The 25925-nt window shown below is 40.7% G+C and overlaps 1 protein-coding gene across 2 annotated transcripts in view; it reads right to left on the bottom strand.

Moving 5' to 3' along the window:
• Window positions 1–483: 483 nt before the first annotated feature.
• Window positions 484–25925, bottom strand: part of PXYLP1 (2-phosphoxylose phosphatase 1) — a 47944-nt gene continuing 22502 nt past the window's right edge. For both annotated transcript variants that reach the window (XM_066556515.1, XM_066556516.1), the window contains 4 exons: window positions 13094–13255; window positions 12100–12226; window positions 4120–4259; window positions 484–2814 (listed from right to left, as the gene is read on the bottom strand). In XM_066556515.1, coding sequence (XP_066412612.1) covers window positions 1883–2814; window positions 4120–4259; window positions 12100–12226; window positions 13094–13255 — 1361 coding nt within the window. In that variant the 3' untranslated portion in view covers window positions 484–1882. The remainder of the gene's footprint in view (window positions 2815–4119; window positions 4260–12099; window positions 12227–13093; window positions 13256–25925) is intronic.

The raw sequence follows: 25925 nt of genomic DNA, 5'->3' as shown, positions 1-25925 counted from the left end.
GCCCAGAGAAGAGAAGGCTCAAGGAAATCTCATCAATACCTGAAGGGAACTGTAAGAGACATCTTCACAGTGTTGCCCAGTGACAGGAGAAGAGGCAGTGGGGGCACAATCACAGGAGGTCCCACCTCAACATGAAGGAAAAGTTATGGGGTCTCTGCTAGTTATATTGGGCAAAAGGTCCCCTTGCCATAATTTCTACAGTCAGCTCAACTTTCAGATTCTCTCTTCCTGTCTGGTCTCCAGCACACAAGCAGATCTAGTCTCTTAGACAGAAATGTTACCACTCCAATGTGGTACCAAAGCCCCAATATTCTATCAGGACTTCTAGTTCAGTGTTCATGAAATGTTTACTTGCTCCTGCCCAGACTGGGGCCCAGGACAGATTGAGTGCAGAAATCAGAAATGCAACAAGCAGCTGAACAATATCCATCTTGTTCCTGCAAACAGCTAAGGAAGTCACAACGAACATAACACAAAAACACAAAGAGACCCCAGAATTTTATTTAAAGAAACATGTTCAAATGCAGCATTGAAAACAGAGAGAGTGGAATGCCAAGAGTCAGAGAACTTATGCTGAGTTATGTTTTCTTTGACAAACTAGCACCATTGAATCACAACTCACAGACTAATTTATTTCTAGAAGTTACAAAACCTCCATCATTATAAAATTTCTAGGAATTCTATTAAAAATTGGTTCTCAATTTACTACTCCTACAGAGATGAAAGCAGTCTGAAGTTTTCATATCTACTCATTGTTCAAATTACCCATAAGAGACAGTTTATTCTTAAGTCTAAACATCCTGATCAAGGGAAAAAATGTCTAAAAAGTGACCTCCACAAGTCTTTACAAACTAAACAAGTAAGAAAGATCTACTGTGTTATAAATATACACAGTACAATATGTACAAGTCTGGTCTTACAAAATAAGAGCTTCCTAGTCCATAAAAATACTAACTCAACTACAAAGTTTTCTCAGTATTTAGTCAAGCTGTCTCAAGCAGTCACCATAGCAAATTCCTAAAATACTGATTTGTACCATAGCACAACAGCTTGAATGTGTTCACAATGGAAAAGAGCCCAACACTTCACCATAAAACTGATTTCTAAGCCTAATTTCCCAACCAAGTTTAGTGGTACTGTTAGTGTTTGCTACCTATTTTAATGTCACAAGGCCTTCACATATTTCTATACTGTGTTTGAACTATTCAAAGTGCTGAAAGTGCAATCAGAGAGTAGAGTTTTGTATCCCTTCTCCAGTACACCCTTCTCTGGCACTGGCAACAACAGCCAAGGGTTTCTAGGTCTGTGAGGTGCAGAAGGCACACGCTCATTTGTACATGCTCAGGAAGTATTCACACACACACACACATGCACTTTCCTTTAAGGACCATAATATTCTAATATTATGGCTTCCTCTGAGTAAAGAAATTCAAAAATTCCTTTAAAATGCCTTAATGCAGACACCTGGAATTCATAATGACCCTGACATGAAGTGCTTAAAATGACTGTGAGATGATGTTAGAAAAAAATGGAGTTTTGGCTTTAAACTTAGGCTATCCAAGTATTGCTCTGGAACAGAGGAACACAAAGTCTATGCTCTCTCACTCTATCAAGCAAGGGCCAGGTTACATTCACCACATGGTTTATCACAACAGTTAACAGCATTTGTGAGTGTACACACACGCATAACCCTTGGCATTTGTTCTTCTACTAAAGGCCATCTGCAGCCTGAATGAAAATTAAACTATTTGAAAAATGTTTCAAGCATTACCCTTCTGTACTTACACATGAAAACACAAGAAGTAAGAAAACTGAACTGTGCCTCTGCCAGAAAACAGATCACCGACATAAGTTAACACTGCCTCCTTTCCTCCTCCCTTCTCTACAGTGCTCTCCTATGACATGCATCATAGTAGCTTGTACTGTTAAAAATTAAGAACATATCCCTCTTGACAAAGTTGACAAGTTTTTCTAGTGGGCACATTGGCTTGCTGGAACGTTTATAATGATCCTTGCAAAAGGAGGTCTGGAATGTGACATCAGCACCGTTGTACAGGATGCGGATAAAGTGTTCTTTGGGCCTCTTCCCATCCTGCCACAGCTCAAAAACTAATCTGGCAGCAAATCTGGGAAATCTGGCCTCTGTAATGCCCAAGGCACTAAGAACAGGTGACAGGGTGACATCATGTGCAGAGTAGAGGACAAACACTTCCTCCTTCTTGCCTTCTGCAATACGCTGCAGCCTATTGACAGTCTGGTTGAGGAGAGGATGAGTAGCCAACAGCGCATACAAGAAGTAAAGTTTCTTTTCCTGTCTTTCTCTCTCATCCTCCAACTGGTGTCTCTTGATTACTTTGAAGTGTTCCATACCAATGCAGCCAGCTTTGGTACATGGAAATGAGACATTATGACAGAAATAGCACAGGAGAGAATCTATAGGGTTAGAAGCTCTCAGCTGCCTGGTGGGAATGCCCACAATCTTTGCCATATCCACGTAGATCCTCTCCAAATTGCTGTTTTTCACCCGTAAGCTGTACTGCCTGCGCTGCTCCTCCTCTAGGTAGTGGTTTCTCATGGGACAGTCACAGCTTCCTGAGCAGAAAATGGTGCTCCACTGGTGCCTCATGTTAATTTTCTTCCAGTCAAAATCTGGCAGGAAGGTGTAGAGCAGGGCCAGGGCGCTCTGCAGGGTTCGGCTCTTCCCCGTGGTCTCCAGGTAGAGCTGCTTGGCTGTCCAGTCACTGGGGAGCAGTTTGTGTTTGTTGATGTAAATTTCTCTGAGCAGCTGTCCATTTCGCAAGTGTTGTACAACCCCTGTGTTTTGACAGAAATTACAACACCTGATTAGAATCTTTGCAGTTATGCAAAAAAAAAAAAATTACAGCTAGTAGCCTTACTGATAAACTTACAAAACTGAACTGCAGTTATGATGACTGTTAAGAAAACTGTCTGAAACATGAGAAACTTGCTATTCTTCAGTATCTCCCATATTCTAGGAACTAGCCTGATATACAGAAAAGAAGTTAGTTCCATAAAGTTTGTTTATAACCTCAGTGGTTTAATATTAATTCTTTGGACTAAGACACAGACCGAATGGGTCTAACATGACTATAAAAGTAAGGTGTTTTTGAAGACTGCACCTCAGTCAGGTTTTCAGGCCTGCAGAGAATGCTGCACCCCTGAAAATTTATGGCAGCCAATAAAACCACCAGCAGTCAGGACACAAATACATAAAATGTAAATTAGTGTACAAACTCACAAAACAATCATGAGGTGTAGCAATTGCATCCAGCTTCCTTCTCCATCTTCCTTCAGGGAGTATTTAAATTGCTTGATAATTTATGCTAAAGTTCTGCCTTTATCCAGCTGGAGTGTATCCTTCTCATGTGCCAAAACATCTACCCCAGAATCCACATTTCTTGCACAGCAGCAAAGCAATAGGCCTGAACCCTTTATGCACTAGAACACCTCTGCATACCTTGCTGCAATCCACAGGAGTCCCCAGATGCCAGCTCAGTGACACAATCTGTGTCTGTGCAATTTCAGTGGTGTCCTGCCTTGCTTTCTCCTGATATCACTTTGCAAGACTTGACAGTGGCCAAGGATTCCTTCCAAAGGGATCCCAGAACACACAAGGATTTGACAGGTGCCAGATGTATAAAGCATTTCCATAATGCCCGGTTTGTCTGCTACATCAGCATCTCTTGTAGGGGACACAGAGTCCCTCTGAATCCCAACCCTGTCAGTAACAGAGCACCAGATCTTCCTCAGGAGGGACTGAGCAGTGCTGTTTGTCACAAGGGTAACAGAGCAGCTTTGAGGTGTGAAGCAACATGAAAGAAAGGTGCTTTGACTTGCTACAAAGGAATTTAAAAGAGATGCCAAGATTGACCAGTGTGTAACAGGATTGTCAAGCTATAGGACAAAGCATGGCTTCTACCAACTGTTGCCACTTTTACAGCTGAGTTACATAGCCCAGCATAGCTGAGGATATGACCAGCATGGTAAGATGCCATAAAAAAGCATTTATGTCAATATAAAGAGAATCAGAAGGTCCCTTCTCAAGCTGACTGTGTTCAACAGAGCAGAGGATGAGACAGAGCTGCTAGGGGAACTCACCTGTCTGTGTAAGCTCTCCCATTTCACACAGGGAATGACTGGGGAAGTGAGGCAGGCTGCTCAGAGAACCATCCATTTGGGCTGCAGACCCTTTGGACATATGCTTAATGAAGGCTTCAAGCTGAGGATGAGAAGGTTTCCTAGAGAGATAAAAACCAAAATGTGAAACTTCCAAAAGCATATGGGAAAGCAGCTCGAGAGAGTCAAGTATTCCAAGTATGTCAGCTCAGAAATTTCATGATGTGAAGTTATTTCCCACTGGGACAACATCTGCTCTTACTCAGGACTTTTGCAAGTATGGAAAAGAAACCTAACTACTTACTATCTACCAAAGAACTACAAAGAACTATGTCTTGTCACGTTAAAATTATGATACCTATCACTAAGTATTTTAGAGCAATTTCTGGTTGCTTTGAATTCAGTCACTAATGCCTGTATGAATTAAAATGAAAAAGAAAATATATTTAAAAATCCTTAAAAAACCCTCCAAACCTCTCTCGTTTCTGAAGTACCAACACTCTTTAACAGCACAGGCAAAGCCAGTTACAATCTAAAGGGGTTCAATACAGTACTTTAAGTAGGTGATCTTGAAGGAATTCTCAGATTTTGCAATGTGCAACACTGACCACAATCTCAGCTTTTATTTCTACTTGCTTCAGCCTCAAATCAAATTGCAAGTGTAGTCTCAGTTATGTGGGACAGGAAAGCAGCACCCAGTGTCCCCATTAAAACTGGAATCATTGTTTGGGGTACTGCACTTTTATCCAGGAAAAAAGAGGCCAAGACTGCTGGACACATACACAAGATACTCTGCCATGGAAGTAATGAATGCAGCTGGAAGAGATATTCACTAAAATATCCAAGTTAACTCATTGAAACAGAGTTCAAGTCAGTGAAAGAATGCTTAAATCTCCCATACTGCATTGGAAATTTCAAATACACCATGGATTCAGCTCACTGTAGTACTGCTGTACAGAAAGCTACAGGTACAAAAAATCCCACAATGTAACCCAAAGGTAACCTGAACCTTTAAAAAATAAATCTCTGATCACATTCCTACAGCAGAAATGCATTACACAGGTGGGGACTTCCTTGTTAAATGTCAGCAGTTACCAAAGGTTACACAGTCACCTCTCTAATTTTGTGCAGAACTGCATCAGAAACTGCTTGGCAACCCAAGTCTGCTCCAGATGGCTCTTGTCTTAATAAGGATATTCAGTTTGAATACAGTTATTTCCATGTTGCTTAAAAAAATAGATATAAAATAAATTTTGTCAGGGATCTCTTAAATAACTCTGGGATTTGTGTTTACTGCTCATATTTACAGTTGTTAGAAGGATAAACTATTTTGAATATAAAAATCTCAGGTCTCAAAAAGAAACCTGACTTGCATGACACACCAGAGGGAGCAGTAACACCACTAAAGCAGGAATGAGAGTCTGGAATAGAAGTTTACTGGGACAAAGACATCCATGCTCACTTAGAAGAGCCAACTGAGAAACTGCCACACATGAGAGGACTTCTTGCAGAGCTCTGCTCACAGCCTGCATATACAGGAAAGCTCATAAGAATCAGTGTCTGTCAACAGAAAGGTAGCTCATATCATTTACTAAAAGTTGAATTTTCCAGTATTCAATTTCTTTTCAGGAAAAAAAAAATCCTGTCAGGAAAATGTTACTATTATGCCACAACTGCCAGTAAGGAAAAAATGCAAAATGAGACAGAAAGCATAATGAGATTAAAAATCAGACTAATTTTTTCATTTTACTTCAAATTAAAGGAAAACCAGCCAATTAATGATATTTTAAATCCATAGATTCTTCTGTATATTGTAATTTTAACAGGGCAACTGAAGATCAGTATTTGCAAAGCAGAGAAAGAACAAAGCCTGATTTTTGTTTCTCAAGCAGTAGAGGCTTCCTGTGGTACAATCGTACATTAGAAGCTTACGCCAGCTCCAGATGAACATTTCCAACAGAACATTTTGTACATTGCACTATTTTCACAGCCCAGAAATGAAATCTAAAAATGGAAGAATTAAGTTGAGAAAATTAAATTACACCCATTAGAAAATGGCTTTTTAAGCTTATTACAGAGGTAGCAGGCTGAACCACCAATTCTCTAAATTTTGAACTTTGTAAAACTCTACACATGAATAAACTGACAATCAAAATTTTCCTTAAACTCTGTTCATTTAATTAATAAGTTCTGTAAATACATGTGAAAGAAAACTAACAGAACTGCTTTATCCATTCTGCTTCTTTTGCTGCTTTGCTTACAAAAGCCTGAAAGAATGCTAATGGAATCAAATCTGTGCTGATAAAACTGCCAGCAATCACTTGTGGGAAGAAAGAAAGGGAAGAAGAAAGAAAACTAGTTATCTGTACTTTGCAAAAGGATTTTTCTGAAAAAAAATGGCAGGCAAAATAAATTAACTTTTAAGATCAAATTACAAAAGGGATGATAATTGATGATTTTATATTCCAATGTATTAATACAGTGTATTAATAATATTAGACATGGAGATGCAAGTTACTTAACTTTGGATTACACTGGATTTAAAGTGAGCACAATATAAGCCCAAGCCTGCAGAACTGCATTATGAATTATATGAAATATTACTTTTGGACATCTTTCAGAATAGAAATTCAAAGCTTACTCCTTGTTAAACAGATATCCCTGCACAACTGGGCAAACAAACATCTATTTTTTTCAGCAGCAAGACTTGCAGCAGCACTCAGGCTCGCAGCTGACAAAGCATTCCCCCTCCCACCCCAGGACCTGGCTTTTATTTAGAATATGAATCCTCCTGTTGAATTGGCCAATTTACAGATGCTGCAGGAGATGGAGTATCCAGGCAACACAGCTGAGGCTGCTGGGGCTGCTAGAGCAGGAAGCAAAGGAAATTGCTCCAGTTGTACAGTTGAAAAGACTGAATTATCCTTAAAATTCTATTTCCATAAGAGTAATCAGAAAATAAAAATGAACTAAAGAGATATCCTGGCCTTACAATGGCAAGCTACTACATTTGCAAAAGGTAGGAGTATAAAAAAAATTCCAAATTTTGTCAGAAAATGGAACAGCTTTTCATTTAAACCCACTAACAACAGCCACACTTCCCAATTTTAGCACTTTGTTCCCTTATTTAACATCTGTTAATCTGCCTTTTAATAATTTTATTTGTGTACAATAGAATAAATTTTATCTGTAACAAAACTGAGGATGCTTCTTTTCTCTCAAATAATTAATTCAGTTGATCCTTTTGTTATTTACAACCTAAGTACAGGGATAATAGATCCCAGATTGAATACTCTGGTTTTCATGCACTAGCATTAAAATGGACCAACATTTAAATCCTTAATCAACACTTAAATATCATATTTGCAAAGGCCTTAAAATGCTCTAATATCACCTTTTATTGCTACACTGTAACCAGTGTACAAGGGAAAAATGTTGCACAACTCTTTGAACTATATTATGTATTTCTGCCAGGAACAGAGCTGGCATCCCTCAATAAAATTTCCTTTTTCCTTAAGGAGTTAATACAAAAATGCATGGCAAAAGCTGAAAGGAGCAGGCTTCTCACAAGGAGTTGCAGAGCCCTCAGTGCATCACTCAGTGAGTAAACATGACCCCACCAGGCTTCAGACACACAAACATGACTTTTCTGTGATCATACAAAACAAGATTCTGCCTGCAAACTATCCCAAGAGTGAGTCTCTTTCTCTTTACTTAAAATGCAAAAAAATCATTTTAGAACTTCAAGCAAAAATAACATTTTCTGTGAAGTTCAAGTAGGCAAAAAAACGTGTGAGATCAAAGGACTACTAGAGTGTGTGCTTTTCACAAAACCAATGAATGGGAAAAGCCACTACACCCAACAATAGATCAGTGTAGTCCACAGAAGAGATCCTAAGGCAGCAGTAGTACAGTTAGGGATTATTTATTCATAAAGGTCTCACAGCTTGTACACTTTTATACAAACTCCTCAGTGCTCCCCTGGCAGGGGGAATGAGAGGATCTGTGAGGTCCCTTCCAGCCCAAACCATTCTATGGCTCTGGAATTCCATCTCCTCCACTGCTGTCTGACTCTTTAAAGCCAGCAGAGGCCTCAGGAGACCTTTCTCCACCTGACTCTGGTCTGGATCCTACTCTGACCTCGCTCCAAGTCAGATCCACACCCCCTTCAGCTCACAGTATGATACTTGTCTCATCTCCCACCTCCCAGCTTGTTTCTGTGGCAGCTTCAAAACATGTGCATATTGAACCTAAAATTTCAGTATTTGTTACTAAGCTTCTTATGATTACCATCAACACCTCTCAAAATGTCTGCAAGTATATGCTAATTAACTCAGCTTATATCAAATTACAGCAGTCTTCTGAAATCATTTTAGCATCTTCCAAAAAGCATTTCTTCCCTCTCACAAACTCAGTGAAGAAACACTGCATATTTTTTACTTCTGACACTATAAATGTGAGCTACATAAGGAAAAAAATGTGTGGGATTAATTTATTTCCCCCATAAGCAAATACTACAATGAACAGATTTTCATAACATCATTCAAGTAGTTTTCTTGAGGAAAAAAGTATGCATTATTTGGTTCCCTTTGGAAATTTACATCCAGAACAATAAAAATTATAACAATAATATTAATTGAAGTTTTAGATGGAAAAAATCTCCAAAGCATTTAATCCATTTGCTTATATTCACCCCACACTTATATGTCACAATCCATAACTCACAAAACCCAAGCGTGACCTCAAGGCTATTTTGCATATCCATTAGAAGTCCACGGGGCTGGGGCATAATCTGCTTAATTAATGAATTCCATCAGCTGAATGCCAAGTCAAATAAAGAGCAGCCTGCATATGAGCAGCTTGCTTATCTGATGTTGTAAGTCCAGAAAGCTTAAACAAGCCAGACTTTCCATCAGACATCTCAGCTCAACTGCACAGCAGCAAGAAAGCCTCAGTTCAAAGGCAGTGATTACAGACCCTGTCACACTCCCCATATAAACACATTTACAATCAAGCTCCAAATTTACATCACAAAGGAATATAAGCCTGACAGCCAAACACAGCAAATAACTTCCTGATGCTGAAGTAATGAATGTTCCACTCAAAACAATGGCTCCATTCTAGCTTTATTCAGTAAGGTCAGCTTTAACACATCTGGACAGAATGGTGCAGAGCCAACTCCTTTCATCTTTCTGCTGCCCTAAATTAGGAGGGGAGATGCTCTTTTACATAAATTTTGTTCTTGAGGAGACAAGGTCTTTCAGTGGCTGTGAGTGGTAAGGGATGTGTCATTTACACAGTGATGCTCTAATGCTCACAAATCAGTGAGAGCCACGGGTGTCCCCTCTGGCCTCCCCAGAGCCTGGCTGTGCCCTCTCAACTGCTCCACTTGGTCATTCTGTGTCAAAGCAACACTGCTTCCTTGCCTTTTAGGGATAGTTTTTCTGACTCCAGGGCCTTCATGTTGTACTGAAACTGAATTGGAAACAGCTATAAAAGCTTTTCTGACAAATACAAAACTGAGGTCTCATGTGGCACACTAATATTGAGAACCACAGCTACTCATCTAACACTGTCACTTGCTGTTAACATCTTTTCAATAAAGCTTTCTCACATACATTCTAACATGACAGATATTAAGAAAGATCAGAAGATCAGAGCCTTTAGGAACTCCAATAGAAATCTGGATCATATTTCTCTACTTAGAATTTCATGCTGAAAATAATCTCACCCCTTACAAGCAGGTCATTAAAAATGTTATCATAGCTTTTAGCAAACAATTCATTTTCCATCTTTTAGAAAAATAATTTTTGATTAAAGCAACTCCCACTCCACTCTATGGCAGAGATAACTGAAGTTTGGTCTCCTCTCTGCAGCCTCAGGAATGCACATCTCATTTCAGAAGCTACTCAGTCTGCAGTGGGCACAGAGTGCTTCTGGGGTTAGGGACCTCTCAAGGAAATCCAGTTTCTCCTGAAGGATGTTGGACCAGACCCCTGGATGACACCTCTTGACAAAACAGGCATTTTGGTAGAAGCTGAAATGTGAACACAGAACAGCAGCAGCCAATGTCTGCCCTCTTGGGCTGCCAGTGCACACTGCTGGCTCGTGTCATTTTTCATCCACCCCCAGCTCCTCTGCAGGGTTATTCTCAGTGACTCCTCCCAGTCTGTACCCATGTCTGGGATTGCCCTGAGCCAGGTGAACCTCTTGAACTTCTTGACCCTCTCGAGTTTCTCATGGATCTGCTTCTCAAGCTGGACACAAATTTCTTGTCACTGCAAACTTGCTGAGTGTGCACTCAATTCCACGTCCATGTTGGTAATGAAGGGATTGAAGAGCACTGGTCCCAGAGCCCTGAGGGACACCACTGGCCTCCATAGACACAGAGACACTGATCACCTCTGCATCCATTCACCACTGAGCAGCCCACCCTTCCAATCCACATGTCTGCAGCTGGGTTAAGGATGCCATGAGGGACCACCCTGAAAGCCTTGCAGGACTCCAGGCAGATGACACTGGTCACTCTTCCCTTGACCACTGTGCCAGTCACCCCATCATAGAAGGCCACCAGACTGGTCAGGCACATTTGCCCTGAGTAAAGCTGTGCTGGCTGTCCTGGATCATCTCTTTGTCTTGCACTTGCCTAAAAATTCCTTCCATGAAGATCTGCTCCATGATCTCCCAGGCACCAAGGTGAAAGGATGTACTTTCAGTGTGGCATTAACATCTCCAGCACAACTGAGTAAAGCCATTTGTGAGTCAAGAAATAATGTTCTTGCTTTTCTGGTTTGGAATTAAAGACAGAGGAGATTCCATACCATTCTGGAAAAAGGTATTTATGGTCCATCTACATTGCTTTGTGTACCTACTGTGCCTCTTTTCCTGAGTAATGGATGCAGGAACACAACACACAGCCCTCAGCCATTGAAATCTCCACACCTGACACTGCTGAGGGGACAGCAGCATGAAAGGGTAGATTTGCCCAGATATTTGCTAATATCTTGGTATTTTAATTTTAAGTATTCAGTAGGTTCATTGGTAAGTCCTCTGCTGAAAAATCACCATCATCATCCTACTTAAAAGTACTTACATGTAATCAAACAAGCCATGGCAAAGGTTGGGAAATTACATCATCACTGGGCTTTGCTAATGTTGCACACTATAATTCACCTGTATCAGTGAGTAGAATCTAAACAAACAAGGAAGGTACTGGCACAAAGAGCAATTCAGATCAGATCTGCAGCTCAAAGTGATGCAGGTGTGAAAACAGTTTTCAGCAACCTACAAAGACATGGTGTTAGACAAAAGCACTACACTGAAACAGAAAGGAAAATGATGTTTTAGTAGCAGTTAGACACAAATAACTAACTTGTGACAGATCTAAACAGAGAGAGGTAACTACAGGAAAGGGGGAGTTGTCATTAACTTGTATTTTAACAGTTAAATGTACAACTCCCATTTTTTCCTGAATTTTGACACAAATCATTAAGGGAAAGTTCTGATAGCCTATATTTCTGAAGAGTAAAAGAAAAAATAAATACAAATATGGATAAATAAATACAAATATCTTATGGTAGTGCTGAACTGCCTGAGAGCTTTTTGTATTCAGGTGAAGAGAAGCATGAAGGGAAGTGATCATCTCAAAAAATGCACTTACATTTTCGAAATGTAGAAACTTATCTAAGAGGAATGGCAACTTAAATATCCAACTAAATAGCTTTTGCTTTTTAAAGAAATATGAAGAACTTACTCTGGTCTGAACTGGTAACATGCTATAGCTTTTGTTTCAAAGAAAATACTGTGCACCACTGATCCAGGGGTTGGTTTTTTAACCATGGCAATACACAATGGTCAGAAGTCACAGTGTACTTCAGGCTGCACAAATTGTTTCCTGAAGAGGATAAAAAATATTCTCAAGCAAAAAAAGAGCTTAGTAAAGACAACCTCCAAGAATTTTACCTGCTGGGCACCAACATGCAGTCGATGTCAGGTCTCTTTGTCTTGGGAATGGCATACAGGGGGTACCTATCGCCGTGTCGAATCAGCACTTGAACTGACACCAGCTTAAAATAATGAGGGGCATGACCTAAAGTGAAGAAAGAGAAAACAAGGGAAAAAATTACCTATAATTTAAATTTTAAATTACCTTTAATACAAAAAGAAAGTAGGTATCATTAGCTTGACAGCATTGGTATTGAAATGAAAGAAAACACCCCTAGGAAATTACAATTTACCAATACAAGCAAGATTTTACTTCAGATTGCAAGACAAGTTATACAAAACTGAGGCTCCTAGCATATCTCCATAGTACATCTGAAGTCCACCAACCACACAAAACACTACTCAAGCACAATAAGGTTATTCCACTTTCATAACACCTCTCTTCAGGTCCCCATCATAATGATGGATTTTGCAGCATGTCTAATCTGGATCTTTCTGACATACTACTTTGTGATTTATTTGATAACCATTAGTAGGATATGCTAATGAAGGGCTTCATTCAAACTTGCTGCAGCTGCTGTGGAGTAAAGAATGCAAATATGCCTTCTAGCTGACCATGTCTAATGGCTTGTAATTCCAAAATTAATTACTTCAGTGGGGTTTTTCTTCCTGAATTCCAAGTCAACTGTTTGAAATGCAGCTGATGTGTAACAAGAATTACAATTCAAATATTAAATATCTATACCCCTCCCAACCCTTTCAGTTTTAGACCTATAGCTGACTAGTGGGTGGACAGAACAATTTCCAAAAATCAAGAGGGGAAAGGGGAAAGGGGAAAGGGGAAAGCGGAAAGGAGGTTTTGAATGATTTAATGTAACTCAGTGACCAGCTGGCATTTGCTCCACCTTCTCCAAGCAGCAATGAACTGCCAGTGCACAGAGTTCTCATTTCCCATAACAGCACAAAGGAAGAAGCAGCTGAGCTGAGGTGTGCCCTCCCCAGCCCAGCTCACCTTCCATGCTGCGCTCGGCGATGCTGGGAACGTTGCAGTACACCTGGGCTTCATAAACGGGGTCTATGGCAGGGGGCTCCGTCAGCAAATCAGGCATTATTCTCTTCCTGCTCTTGGGATTCAACCCATCCTCCCTCACAGGGTTTGCTGGGATTAAGTGCACTGAAAGATAGAAAACATACATCATACATCTTCAAGAGACTTTAGGGACATAGAGGATTATGACTTTTTAATCATTATTTTTAAGTAATTATGCACAAAGATTATAGTTTCGTGAAAGGATGTCTCTCAACAGTATGCAACAACTTCACTGTGATTTTTTTTTCCTGGTTTACATAGCCCAGAAAAGCTCTTTAGCTAAGTCAATGCTTGGCTAAGACTTCAGGAGCAGACCCCGATGTAGAACAACTCTGAGTTTTGCACTCTTCTTGAAGCTGCTTCTTCTCTCAGTCTCTCAGCATGAATCACAGAAAAAGTGCCACAATAGGTCTGGCTGTCCCTCATCATTTTTATTTAAAAACTGACACTGAAGGACATCAGCAAAAGACACAGCACAGCTATGATGAGGGCAGTACAAACCACTGGGAAAACAAAGTAGTCAAGATTGAAGGACTGGATTATTCATAATTTTCCTCACTAATCCTGGTCCTTACATTGCCACCTTGTCAACCTTAAACAGTCTGGCTTATTTAAAAAAAAATAAAATAAATTTTAAAAAACCATAGAAAATACATTTCTTTGAATGAAACTGAGACTATCCAAAAAAATATGAAACACAAAGAAATGCAGTAAACACATACAGAGGAGAGGTAACAGAAATATCACCACTAAGTCTTCTGACATGTAGATGAAAGTTGAAGCATATCTAAATGTAAGGCCAGAGTTGTAATGACCCTGCCTTAATGTGAGAGCATCAGTGAGTCTTAATTTATGAGTCTAACCAGACTACACTTGTAATAACAAATGCTTCTATTCTATTCTATTCTATTCTCTGGAATTTCAATCAGAAGCTTTAGAGGTAGAAAAGAGGAGGAAAAATGTTCATATTTATAGCCCCTTAGTCTTCTATCTTGAGAGGAAAAAAAAAAGAAAGAACAGATGAGACAACAAATTTCAAAGCAAAACTTTACTAATTCTTCTGTGTCAGTTCCTCAGTTCCATCTTGACTCCCAGTTTCAATTTCAGAGGTGAATTTCTTCCACAATAAATAGTTGTACAGACCAGGAAAACCAATGAAGACAGCAAACCAAAGCAAAACACACACAGATGTTATGAACACATAGCAGTAATAAACACAGGCTCTTCATTCTTACACTACAATACATTACACTTCAAATATTTGATGTGGTCACTCTTTGTCTGCCAAAACCAGAACCCAAGCATTTTCCACAGCCTTGCTAGAGCTATTGACAAGGCCAATACCTGCCAAGTGCAGTGACTTGAAACTTTTCACTAAGCTGTTTCAGATTTTGCTTTCAGCTGTGTTTGGTGAGAATATTAAACTGCAATTTTGACTTTGAACACTTTAATTGTGGAGCTCAGCTGCCATTTCAGCCTTTATTTACCAGACTCAATTTTTAACCCCTTGCTTAGACTCACATGGTTATGAGAATTGCAAACCCCTGCCTAAGAAAGTGGCAGTAACACAGAGCCTTGGCAGTACCTGCCAGAGGCTGGGAACTCTGGGCTGTGCTGTGCACTTGCACTTGGGGTATAAACCTCAAACCCAAGCATGTCATACAACAGTGACTGGACTCTGCAAATAAACAGCACTACAGACAGCATCTGTCCACAGCACAAATTACAGGAACATTCTATTGGCCGAGGTTCCAAGCCAGAAAAGGTTACAGCAACAACTCCCAGCTTTCTGCAGCAATTCTCTCTAGAGCAACCCACAAACAACACAGCTACTGCTCCCTCATGTCACAGACTCAGAGCTGGCTCAAGTAGCTCAAGTCAGCTTAGACACAGAGTGTTTCAGCAGACAGGGCAAACCATACCCCAACAGCAAAAACTCCAAGGTAACTCTGATCCTAAATTTAAAAGTAAAATAAAGATCCTAATTTTTTCATCTAAGGCAGTTTTAACCACAAAAATCCTACAGATCCCATTTTTGTCCTGAGACCATTAAGGGCAGATGCATACAGCAGCTTTTAAAATCAAGTGCCTATGACTCTTGAGGCCAAATACCTCTCTGCAGAAAGCAAGTCTCATTTCTAATCAAACTGGTTCAATAAATGCCATAACACTGCCAACAAATTCAAGAATAAGGAAAATCACTAAATCTTACAGAGAAGCATCTACTGTCTTTAAAATATTAAAAATAAAACTGAAGATTAAGAATAACATTGAACACTAAGAATAACATTGAATATTTAAAATAACACCTGCAGGACTGCCAGAATACATTTGCAATTTAAAAAGCAACTGAAAGAACATTTTTAAAGGTGACTCTTAAGTCAGTATGACTCAAAAATATTTTGTGGACTGGAAATGGACTCAGAGATTAGAAGTATCAATAGTTCATGTCACAGTTGGTAAAACTTGTCCTTATTATACAGTGAATATGCTTGGCTTATACAAGGGAGAAGAAAATATCTATGATAAGCAGTATTTGCTTTTAACACACTGGAAATAACACATATTGGATGAAAATAATGGCAATCAATCAAATTACTTACTCAAACAGATTGGTCATCTACTTAATGTAGCTAAATAGAAAAAGGAATTACATGAACTGGGCACCAGTCTCTGCAGTCTCCTAAAAATCTCCACCAGGTGCTTTTACATGAAAATAACAAGGATTTCAGAGTTGGGGGAATGGGGATAGGAGGGAGGAGGAGGAGGAGAACAGGGAAGAATGACAACACAGCACCAAGGAGAGATGAATCCCAGCTGGAGCTGCCGTCCCATAGCTCAGCACAGTCACCCTGAAGATCCCACCCAGCCACACTGGTGCTCCTCAGCCCTTGTCAAAGCTCCTCAGAAGCTGCAACACTCCTGCAGCTTCAGAGCTTTGGGATGAAGATCCCAAGTAACACATCCTCCCTTTGTATTTCTGGCTGCTGAAACAACAGTGTATATTGAATATCTTTAATATTCAATTTTATTCTTAGTTGCTTCTCAATTATTTCCTCATCTCCTACCATTCCCTGGACATTGTTAGTGCCTCTAGTATTTATGATGTTCTCTCCTTTCTCCCTCCCTTCTCATTTCAAGTACTTGGCCTTCATGCTCCCTTGCTGTGCTCATTTATCCCACTTCTCCAGTCCTGTTTCACACTCTCATCCTCTCCAGCTCCCTTTGCACAGAAGGCTCCATTGGTCCTTCATTTTTGTACTCCCTGTCCCACACAGAGCAGTTCTCTAAAGCTCTTTGAAGAAGAGCTGACAGTCTCTCTGTATCCAAGTATTTCCCTGCTGAAATCCTCCCCTGCAGTGTCAATGCCACCTCTGTCTCCCCCATGGGTTTTCTGGTCTGTTTGTAAGGGACAAAAGTACAAACAGTATTGAACTGATACAGCTCAGAGAGGAAAAGAAAAAAAAATAAAAATAAACTTTAAAAAGCCCCTCACATGAAGCTGAAATTTGTTCTTTTTTCCCATACTCGGTTCTGCTCTTCCAGCTGTAAATCATTACAAGGTCAGAACACTGCTACACAGTTTTCACATTGTTTTTTACAGCTTAGCAATATTTTATGTGAATTTCTCTATTAGTTCACAGTAACATGCACTTGCCCAAAACAGAAGTCTGCCAGTGTGCACATAGTCACACTTAAATCTATGATTAAGGGAGGTTTTGAGCAGGATTTTTCCACTGCTGTGCCTTTCAAAGCTCATGTTTCACTACAACAGGAATACAACAACGTAAACCAGAAATGTAACAGATGATTTTGATGTGCATTTAGCCCAACCAGAGCAGTTAATAAAATAGATCTGAAACATATTTCATCATCTAACTGGAACCCTTGCCAACACTGAAACTATAAAGTATATGGACATGTTATTACAGAGCTAGCTTGACAACAGAAAGGGAAAGAGAAAACATTTTTATTTCCCAATATTCATAAACTTATTTTTGTAACTAAAGAAGCTACATAAAAACTACTTTGAAACAACAATTTTGAAAAAGTTATAGCGAGGGGAAAAAGTAGTAAGTTACAGAAACAATAAAAGGAAAGTGCTCAATGCAACTCTTCCCAGAGTCCCACCAGGCTAAAATTGCTTGAAACACAAAGTAAAACTGAATACATGGGCTGGTATCAGGCAGAAGTAAGACCTGATGGAACAGTCAAACAGCAGCTGCTGCCTTGTGAGACAGAGAGGCTCTGGTCACACAAGATTACACCTCAATAGTGCTGTAGAATCACTGCTTCAAGAATTCTTGCAGCTCTAAACTCAGATTATTTTTTTTAAGTCAACACAATTCAAAAGAATTAAAATCCAAATTCTGATACAAAGTTTAATTAGAAAAAAAACCTCCCGGAACCTTTTATTTTAAATCACACCTAAGAACCTGAAGAGCATTCTAAAATGAACTCAACAGCTTGACTAAGAAATGTGTTTAACAAACCCAGCAGCATCTCAAACACTGTAAGGTTTTATTTCCAGTGTACATTAATTAGGACCAATTTAAAGAGCAAGAAGTTAATTGTATGACTTCCATACTCCCTCCCCCCCACCAAGTTCCTGAATGCCCAAAATATATAAACCCCCAAATATCAGAGAAGTAGCTTCCAAGCAAGAGGGACTCAGACGTGCTTTCAGTGGAATGACAACAATTCCTACACAGCAACTGGAAAAATAGCAATTTTACCAAATCAGCTATTGTGCTCTGAAGCCCAAGCAGGAGGCCAGACACCCATTAGAGCTACAAAACTGACATGAATTTGACAGAATTCAGTACAGCAGAAAACCAAACACACAAAGTGCAATTCATGTAGAAAGAACACCAAATTCAACACTAAATCACTTCATTATCAATTTCCCTCCCTCCTGTAGTCCTACTTTCAGGCTGAGATACAAAAGGTAGCAACCCTGTTTACCAAGAAGAAACACATTTATCCATGAAAAGGAATCAAGAATATTTACCTAAAATCAGAAAGACAGGCAATAAAACCCATTTCCATTGTTGTTTTCCCTTATAGCTCCAAACAGCCTGAGAAGCAGCAGCACGAGTAGCCATGTTAGTCTCAATTTTCTGACTTAACAGAGAGCTGAAGTTTTCATCTTTTATAATACAGAAGGTCCTTTCAGCCCCATGCAAACATACTATTTAAAACAGTCAAATAGAAATGCAGCCACACAGCAGAAATGAAGAACAGCAAGCCCACTGTAAGGAACCTACTGCTGACGGGTAAAGGAAAGCAAACGCACATTTGAGAGCACAAGAAGTTATTTATCCACTCACACCTTTCCCCCCACCCCTTTCTGCTCCTACCAGGGCAGTTAACAAGGCTGCCTAGCACAGAGCAGAACACTCAGGCTTCTCAAAGTCTGGTGACGAATGAGGACTCCACAGATTCATAGACTCATCAAGGCTGGAAAAGGCTTCTGAAATCACTGAATCCAATTGTCAACCCAGCACTGCTGTCTTCACCACTAAAACCTGGCCCCAAATGCCACATCCACACATTTTCCCTCAGATCAGTCTGCAGCTCCCCTGGCACAACTTGAGGCAATTTCCTCTTGTCCTGCTGCTTGATACCTGGGAGAAGAGACTGACTGGCACCTGGTTACAGCCTCCTGAAAGGAGGCTCTAGAGAGAGAGAAGGTCCCCCTAAGCCTGCTTTTGTCCAGGTTAAACACCCCAGCTCCCAGCTCTTCTTCTAGCTGCTCTCTGAAAAAATGGAAGCTAGAACAGGAGTATTGTACAGAAGAACAACCCAAAAGAGGCAGGAATTCTTGAAAATAACAGAGGTAGGGGGGAAAAGGTGAAGAAACAGTCTGAAAAAAGAAAGTGAAAAACAATCTGGAAGAAGCAGCTAAGGCACACATGGGCTGAAGAGCACATCCTGCAACACTGAAGGGACACAGGCAGTGGAGAAATGAAGCAACCTGAGCACAGAGCTCTGACATCCTGTGACCCTGGCTATGAGCCTGCAAGTCCCAGGTGTGATCCCTGCAAACCCCACCCTCATCCCCCAGGATCAGCCTTAGAGCTCTGCCTTGGACTGCAAATGCACATTTGGGTATTAATGAAGTTCAAATGTGCCTGTGTGACACACAACCCACCTTTCTCATTTTCTGCTTTTGCATTGCTAAATAAAGGCTTTGAGTGGCTCAAAGGTGAGATCTGTGTTAACAGCAAGGGCCTTCATCCATAATGCATAAGGCCACAATCACTAATGTGCTGTATATGAATGGTGAGTAATCACACAAACAAAAAAAGGCTTATTAACCTCACACTGGTCAAACTATCAAGTACTATTCTAAAAAATAACCATAAAGGTCTTTTGAAAGGCTTTCTAAGCCTGTGAACACAAGTTTCTAACTTTAGATTTAGCATTTATATAAAATATAAATGGAGCTACTTAACTTTTACAGTCTTAAAATTTTCACTGGTTTTTAGTTTATTAGAATGTGTAGCTTAATTAACAAAAAAACCCCAGTAATTTTTACTTTAAATCAAACCTCCTGCCCTACAGAACTTGAAGAGGAATTTTTTTTTATGTAACATCGGTCCACACTGAACCTACAAACAAATGACAATCCTCAGTGTCTTCATCTCAATCCCTTAACTACTTTTTTCACCACAACTCTGCTTCCCCAAGCATTTGCCCTTCCATTTTCTCCACTCCTTTTGTGTGTCCTGCCTGTTGAAGAGCAGGGGGAAAAGGGGTCCTTCAAGCCCAGAGGTGCTCATGGGCAGCCACAGCCCCCTCTGCACTACAGAACAGCCTCTGAGCTTCAAGGTTTTCTTCCCACAGTGCTGCTAAATTCTCTGAGCACAATCACAAAGGAAATTAAAAAAGAGTGAAGGGAGCTATGGGGGAGGTGGGTAATAGAGAGAAAAACAGTGGGGAATGGAGGAGGGCACACACTTAAATTTAACCTGGAATAGCAACAATGAAATGCTCTGCTTTAACAAACCCCTGAGAAGACAAAGAAGGTTCCTTGGAGTGCAATTTCTCCACAATATTTCAACCTAACAGCTGTGTGCATTCCAAGGTGACACAGGTACAACCCTCAGAGTGCAGCTGTGGCAGGGCAGCAGAGGGGAGCCCTTCCCTCCTTACACACCTGAAATCCTACCTGCCCAAACTCTGAAAATGGGTGATCCAACACAGATTCATCACAGCCTCAGTAGGGAACAAGGCAGGAACTTCCAAGCTCATGGGATCGAGCCAAACGAGAGCAAGCAGAGACTCAGATCCCCTCTGAGTTTCCAACAGTTTGCAAACACTCAGCACCAGTGGTGAGTTATGGGCTGACATGTGCCCAGACACATACACCTATTGAACCCACTCAATGTTATGACTGCTGCTGCTGTTTTTCCCTCTGTAAAAGAAATCATAATAATTTAGAGACTTTTCAAGTAGTCTTACAGCACAGTTCTATTGCCAGCAGCCTACATGTCACATTCTAGGACAAACTTAAAAAAAAGAGTACTAAGGTGTAGCAAGCAAGTAGCAGATATCATTGAATAAATATTCTTTTCATGGCAGTGTTTCTAATCAAAAGTGCTGAAAAATGCTTGCTACAGCAGCCTTGAACACCTGCACTTCATACTGCAGAGCCACACTTCTGCCATGGCCTTCAGCACAGCATATTTTGACACCAGAAATTAAAATCCACTAGAACAGTTCTATCGATCCTATCAAATAAACATGGACATCTCCCTTCCTACAGCAAAAAAACCAATTACCTTGGAAGACCATGAGGAATGCTGCAGCAGACTTGTGAAACAGAGCATCATATTTCAAATTCTTACAGAGAAATTTTAACCCATCATGAGAAATTGATTAAATTCACTTAGTTGGGTGGATGAGGAGGGTGTGTGTCCATTTTAGTGCACTCATCTTTGTTGGGTAAATTTCTGCATTACTTGAGTCAATATCAGAAAAAACACTGCTTTTAAAATTGTTATGTGCTATGTTTATATTTCCTCATGCAGTTCTTCAAACATCTTCAGTTTCATAGTGACAACACAGAATTAACAGTCCCATTTCCTCCCCCAACTCCTTCTTGTGATTTAATCAAGAAAAGAGGTAGATTTCCCTTTTCTTTTAGCCTTGCACACTCAGTCACACCACAGAGCCTGAAGCACCAGGTCCCTTCCTGTCTTTCTCCTGGAGAATTCAGCTACAGCCACTCTCCATCCAAAACGTGCTGGAAATGGGAGCAGGGCAGCCAACACGAGGAACCCTCTCCTCCAACTGCAAAAATACCCAGGGGAAATTTTAAATAAAATGCTGTTACTCTGTTCAAAGTGTAGGAAATGTAAGTTTTCTGAAGCATCCTGTATATCCTAGGTTCACTGACAGAAAATGGGAATGCAGGGAATTTAGGAGGCTGCAGATGGAGCTCAGCTAACCCAGTGGAAGTCAGATCTGATGAAGGGGGAAGGAGTGTGAGCTCTAGAGTATTTAGATTTTTAATGTTTTGAAGAAAATCACAGACATTTGGACATAAGGAAAAAAAACTTAAAAGACTTAAGTCTCTCCTGCCACACACAAACAAAATGGAAGCCTAGACACACACCCCAGCATTTTTTTCACCACAGTCCCTGCTTTCTCCCCAGAATAATAATATAACTGCAGCTACAACTGGTAAGTGCATCTTAGTTTTTCTAATCAATCCTGGTGTCATTTTCTTACATGAAATGCAACCAAAAGCTTATTCTTCAGTCTAATGCCACCTGAGTTTTCAGCCTTCTTAGTTTTCAGATCCCTAAAGTTTTCCACTGGAGATGCAAATGTTCCTGTGGACAACTGAGAGCGACTATAAATAGGCTGCTCTCCTCAGCTGCTTTTCACAGAGTTGGACAGAAATAGCCAACCCTCCTACCCCTTCCCAGGAGTGGGGCAAAGCCTACTTGTCTGCCTATTTTCTGCCTCACAAGCTGTGAACCTTCTTGAAAGGTTTTCCTCATATTGGGGCGTTTGCCCAATGCAGCCCTTGCCCATGGAGCCACAGCTCACAGGACTGACCCAGGGCCTTATTCCATATCAGAGTCAGGGCAAAAAACCAGATTTCAGTACTTGTGTGTTCATGTTCAAAGGTAAAATAGAATAACTACACACAACCACCATGCCTGGTAGCTTACCAGCTTTAAACACCAGTACTGCAGGGAACAGGTTTCTTATTTCCAGCTGCATTAGCTGCACGGCTAGCAGATTTTTTTACAAGGTTACAATCCAACTTACATGAGGAAAATAAATATGTTAAGAAAATCCTTTTTGCACCAAATACAACATGGCAGGCCTTGTACTCTTGTGTTTGAGACCTAATTTAAGCAGATACATTAAATTACACAATGTGCTTGCATTATAAAGTCCAGATGTGGCTCTGAAAAGAGCTTTATCATTTCAGGGGTTTCCCCCCGCCCCCCATTGTTTTTCACTGGACAATTCAGAAGGGCATATGGCACTGCTTAAACAGCTTCCAGGATTTTCAGCCTGACAGCAATAACACAGCAATGCTGACTGCAAATCTGAGCCTTTTCAAGCTCTAGAGATGACAAGCATTTTCCACTTCTCCTCCCAAAGTGAAAAATTACTTGCTGCATTTTATCATATTTTCCTACTACACTGAAACTCTACATGTAATGTTCACCACCAAACAGATTTATATTTTCATCAATTTAATATGCTAATTGCTTTAAAATAAATACACATGCATGCTAAAGCTTTCTTTCCCAGCATGTCACTAATTACCCACCATGGCTTGGCTCTGCACTTGGTCTGGGGGGAGTGGGGGAGGCTCCTATGAGGCACCCAGACAAACAGATGGATTTGCTGCTCTATAAACACATTGCTCAAGTCACATCGTGCTCCTTCTCCAGGTTGTTCAGTGACAAGATGCAAAAAGAGCCCAGCAGTGCTTGCAATGACACAATTATGTCAGTCCTGGGCCACCACAGCCTCAGTGGCACTGCCAAGTGAGAGGGGCAATAAACCACCAGGCTCTGGACAAGTCCCTCCTATTGCTGAGAGCTGCCACATCTCATCATGCTGTGAGAAGACTTCATCTGTGCCAAATCAGCGTCCTGGGGGCCACCAAACAAGGCTTAAATACACAAAGACTAAACAGGGGGGAATTGTGGCCTGAGCACGATTTTTATAAATACAGTAGATCCAGCCACTGCTGTTTATCCAACAAGAGTCATGAGCACTGCAGAAGATTTTAAAGCACTGTCCTGCTTCTGTCTACAGAACTCAGCACCAGCTAAATGAACTAATCCAACTGAATTGTCCTGGAACAGATTTTCCAAACAGCTTTTATCAGCTGTGTTCAGAAACAGTTGGCAACTCTTCCCATTTCCATAGTATTGTCCCAAATTAAAGATCAACTGCTCTACACTGATATACACTGCACTGAATGCTTCTGCCATCCTTTTCCAGGGGGTGGGGACCTTGGCTTTTAGTTTGGGGTTTGCTTGGTTTTTTCTTTCCTTTTGTCCTGTATGAGTCCCACAAACAGTGGAGTGGGAAGCTGTGCAGCAGCAATTGCAACATGACTGAAAAAAGGATGCTTGGCAGATTTCACACATGAACTGAACACCAACACAGCAGCCAAGAAGATTCAGCACAGCAGAAAAACACACAGCAAAAAGTATTTTCTCAGGAACACGGGCTACAAATCCTCAGGCTTCAGTGATCCTTTCATCTACAGCAGCTGGGCATGATACAAAAACACAACCCATAAAGCAGAGTTCAAGATGGTTCAAGAGTTGCTGCTGTTCTGTTACCCAGCAATCTGCTGCTGACATGAGCTCTCCACAGCTGAAGCCCTCCCTGCACAAAGGACAAGCATGCACTTCTCCTTTCTCTCAGCCTAGGTGCCTGTTTTCCTTAGGGCTCTCCCCAGACTAAGAACGGGGAGACTCAGTCTCCTCAGACTCATCCCAAAATGTCTTTGGACATTCAAGTCATCTGTCATTAGGATGTGTACTGGAACATCCAGAATCCCAAAATACACAGGGAAAACAGAGAAATAAAGAGACTTAAAACCATACCTTAGCTCTACCCACCACATCTTCACGAGTATTGATCCCCTGGTGTTAAAACACCAAGGCAGCAGCTTCTGGGCTGCTGCAAACTACATCAGCTCACTGGTAAGGGCCTCTCCTGACCTGTCCCTGCCCTCCCTGCAGCATCCCTGCCTCACACCTGGCTGGAGGCAGAGATCAAAGCTCTGCCAGCCCAAGGCACAGGGCACCAAGCGCCTCATATGTTAATGGCATCAGTCAGACACAGCCCACAGACATCTGGCACTTCTCTACAGCACTGTCCTTCCAAGATAAAAAGCCTTACAAATTCAAATCAATATTTTCACTACTGCATTAAATTAGCACTTTTCTGTTTCACATCTAATCCCAACTGCTTTCTGTCCACAAAGTGACCTGCTCAGGGAAGTGATCTCAACACCATATGCCACTGCTTACCCAAGCCAAGCCAGCTCTCTTGTTTGTCCTTGTCAACACCAGGCCAAGGCACAGAAAGCTGCCATGGATTTGCCAGCAGCAAACCTCAAAACATATTTAATACAGTAGAACCTGACAGATTTTTGTGCTGGGGATGCCTTCCTTGACAGTCATTAATCTCAGGAACTCAGAGCAGTGCTCTCTGGATCAGAGAATTATTGGTATCTTTGGGACTCCTGCCATAAAACAGCTTAGGGGAAGACAGTGAATCTTATTTCTTGTCTTCATTCAGCATTAATGTGCACAGTTGGTAAATCCAAAATTACACCACATATGTTTCCAGCTCTTTTAATCCAGCCATCTCACAAAAGTAATGAAGAGAGATCACTTGAATTTTACAAGACTTCGTATTTCACTGCAGCAAGTCCACAAAAGCCCCAGTTTTTAAATACAAACTACTTAGACCCTGCCTCATTTAAAATAAACCACAATGCCATTTAGTATGTACAAGCACTGCTTTGCTCTCAGAGAGTGAGCTTTGAAAAGCCAGAAGGGAACTAATTTTGGGAACAGAGATTATTCTTATTAGAAAAAACAAAAGGCAATAAAAAACTGCCTCTAGGCATTAAAGTCTTCAAAATCAGTGCAGTTTGAGACACTTCATTAATCACAGAAACTCCACATGCCCAAGAACACACAATAAATTTTTCAAAAATCTTTACAGTCAAGCGACAAGACACTTTGGATTAAGTCAGTCACTGTATCATTTCAGCAATGATATTCCTGCAAAAGCACAGAGAAAAGAACAAAACTGCCTGAAAGACAACTCACAAGAGAAAAATTAAAAGGACTAAGGAGAAACATGAACAACTGTATGAAGCATATTAAGCATCTCTCTTTCAGATACACACAGTGGAACCAGCACATCCATAAACCCCAATGGTTTTCATTTGCAGCAGCACAGTGGGGATTAAGGCAAGAACAAAGGACAGCTCAGAGAAACAAACCTATCATCAAACATGAAGTTTAAGTAGCCCTCCATGCTTTTCAGAAGACTGCACATGGTCTAGAAAGAGGGAAAGCACAACCTGCAAACCCAGTGATATTAAAGTAGTTTTCCTGATACTGTCCTGTTGAAACTCTGCTCACTGAACAAGGAGAGAAGGGAAATGTGAGTCAGAATATTCTCTGATAAGGATGCAGAACCCAAATCTCAAACAAAGGACAGCAAATTATTAAAGTATGAT

This window comes from Molothrus aeneus, chromosome 10 (genome assembly GCF_037042795.1).
Source record: "Molothrus aeneus isolate 106 chromosome 10, BPBGC_Maene_1.0, whole genome shotgun sequence".
NCBI classification, from domain to species: Eukaryota; Metazoa; Chordata; class Aves; order Passeriformes; family Icteridae; genus Molothrus; species Molothrus aeneus.
Note: the sequence above shows the minus strand (reverse complement) of the source record. Positions and strands in the feature narration are given on the sequence as shown.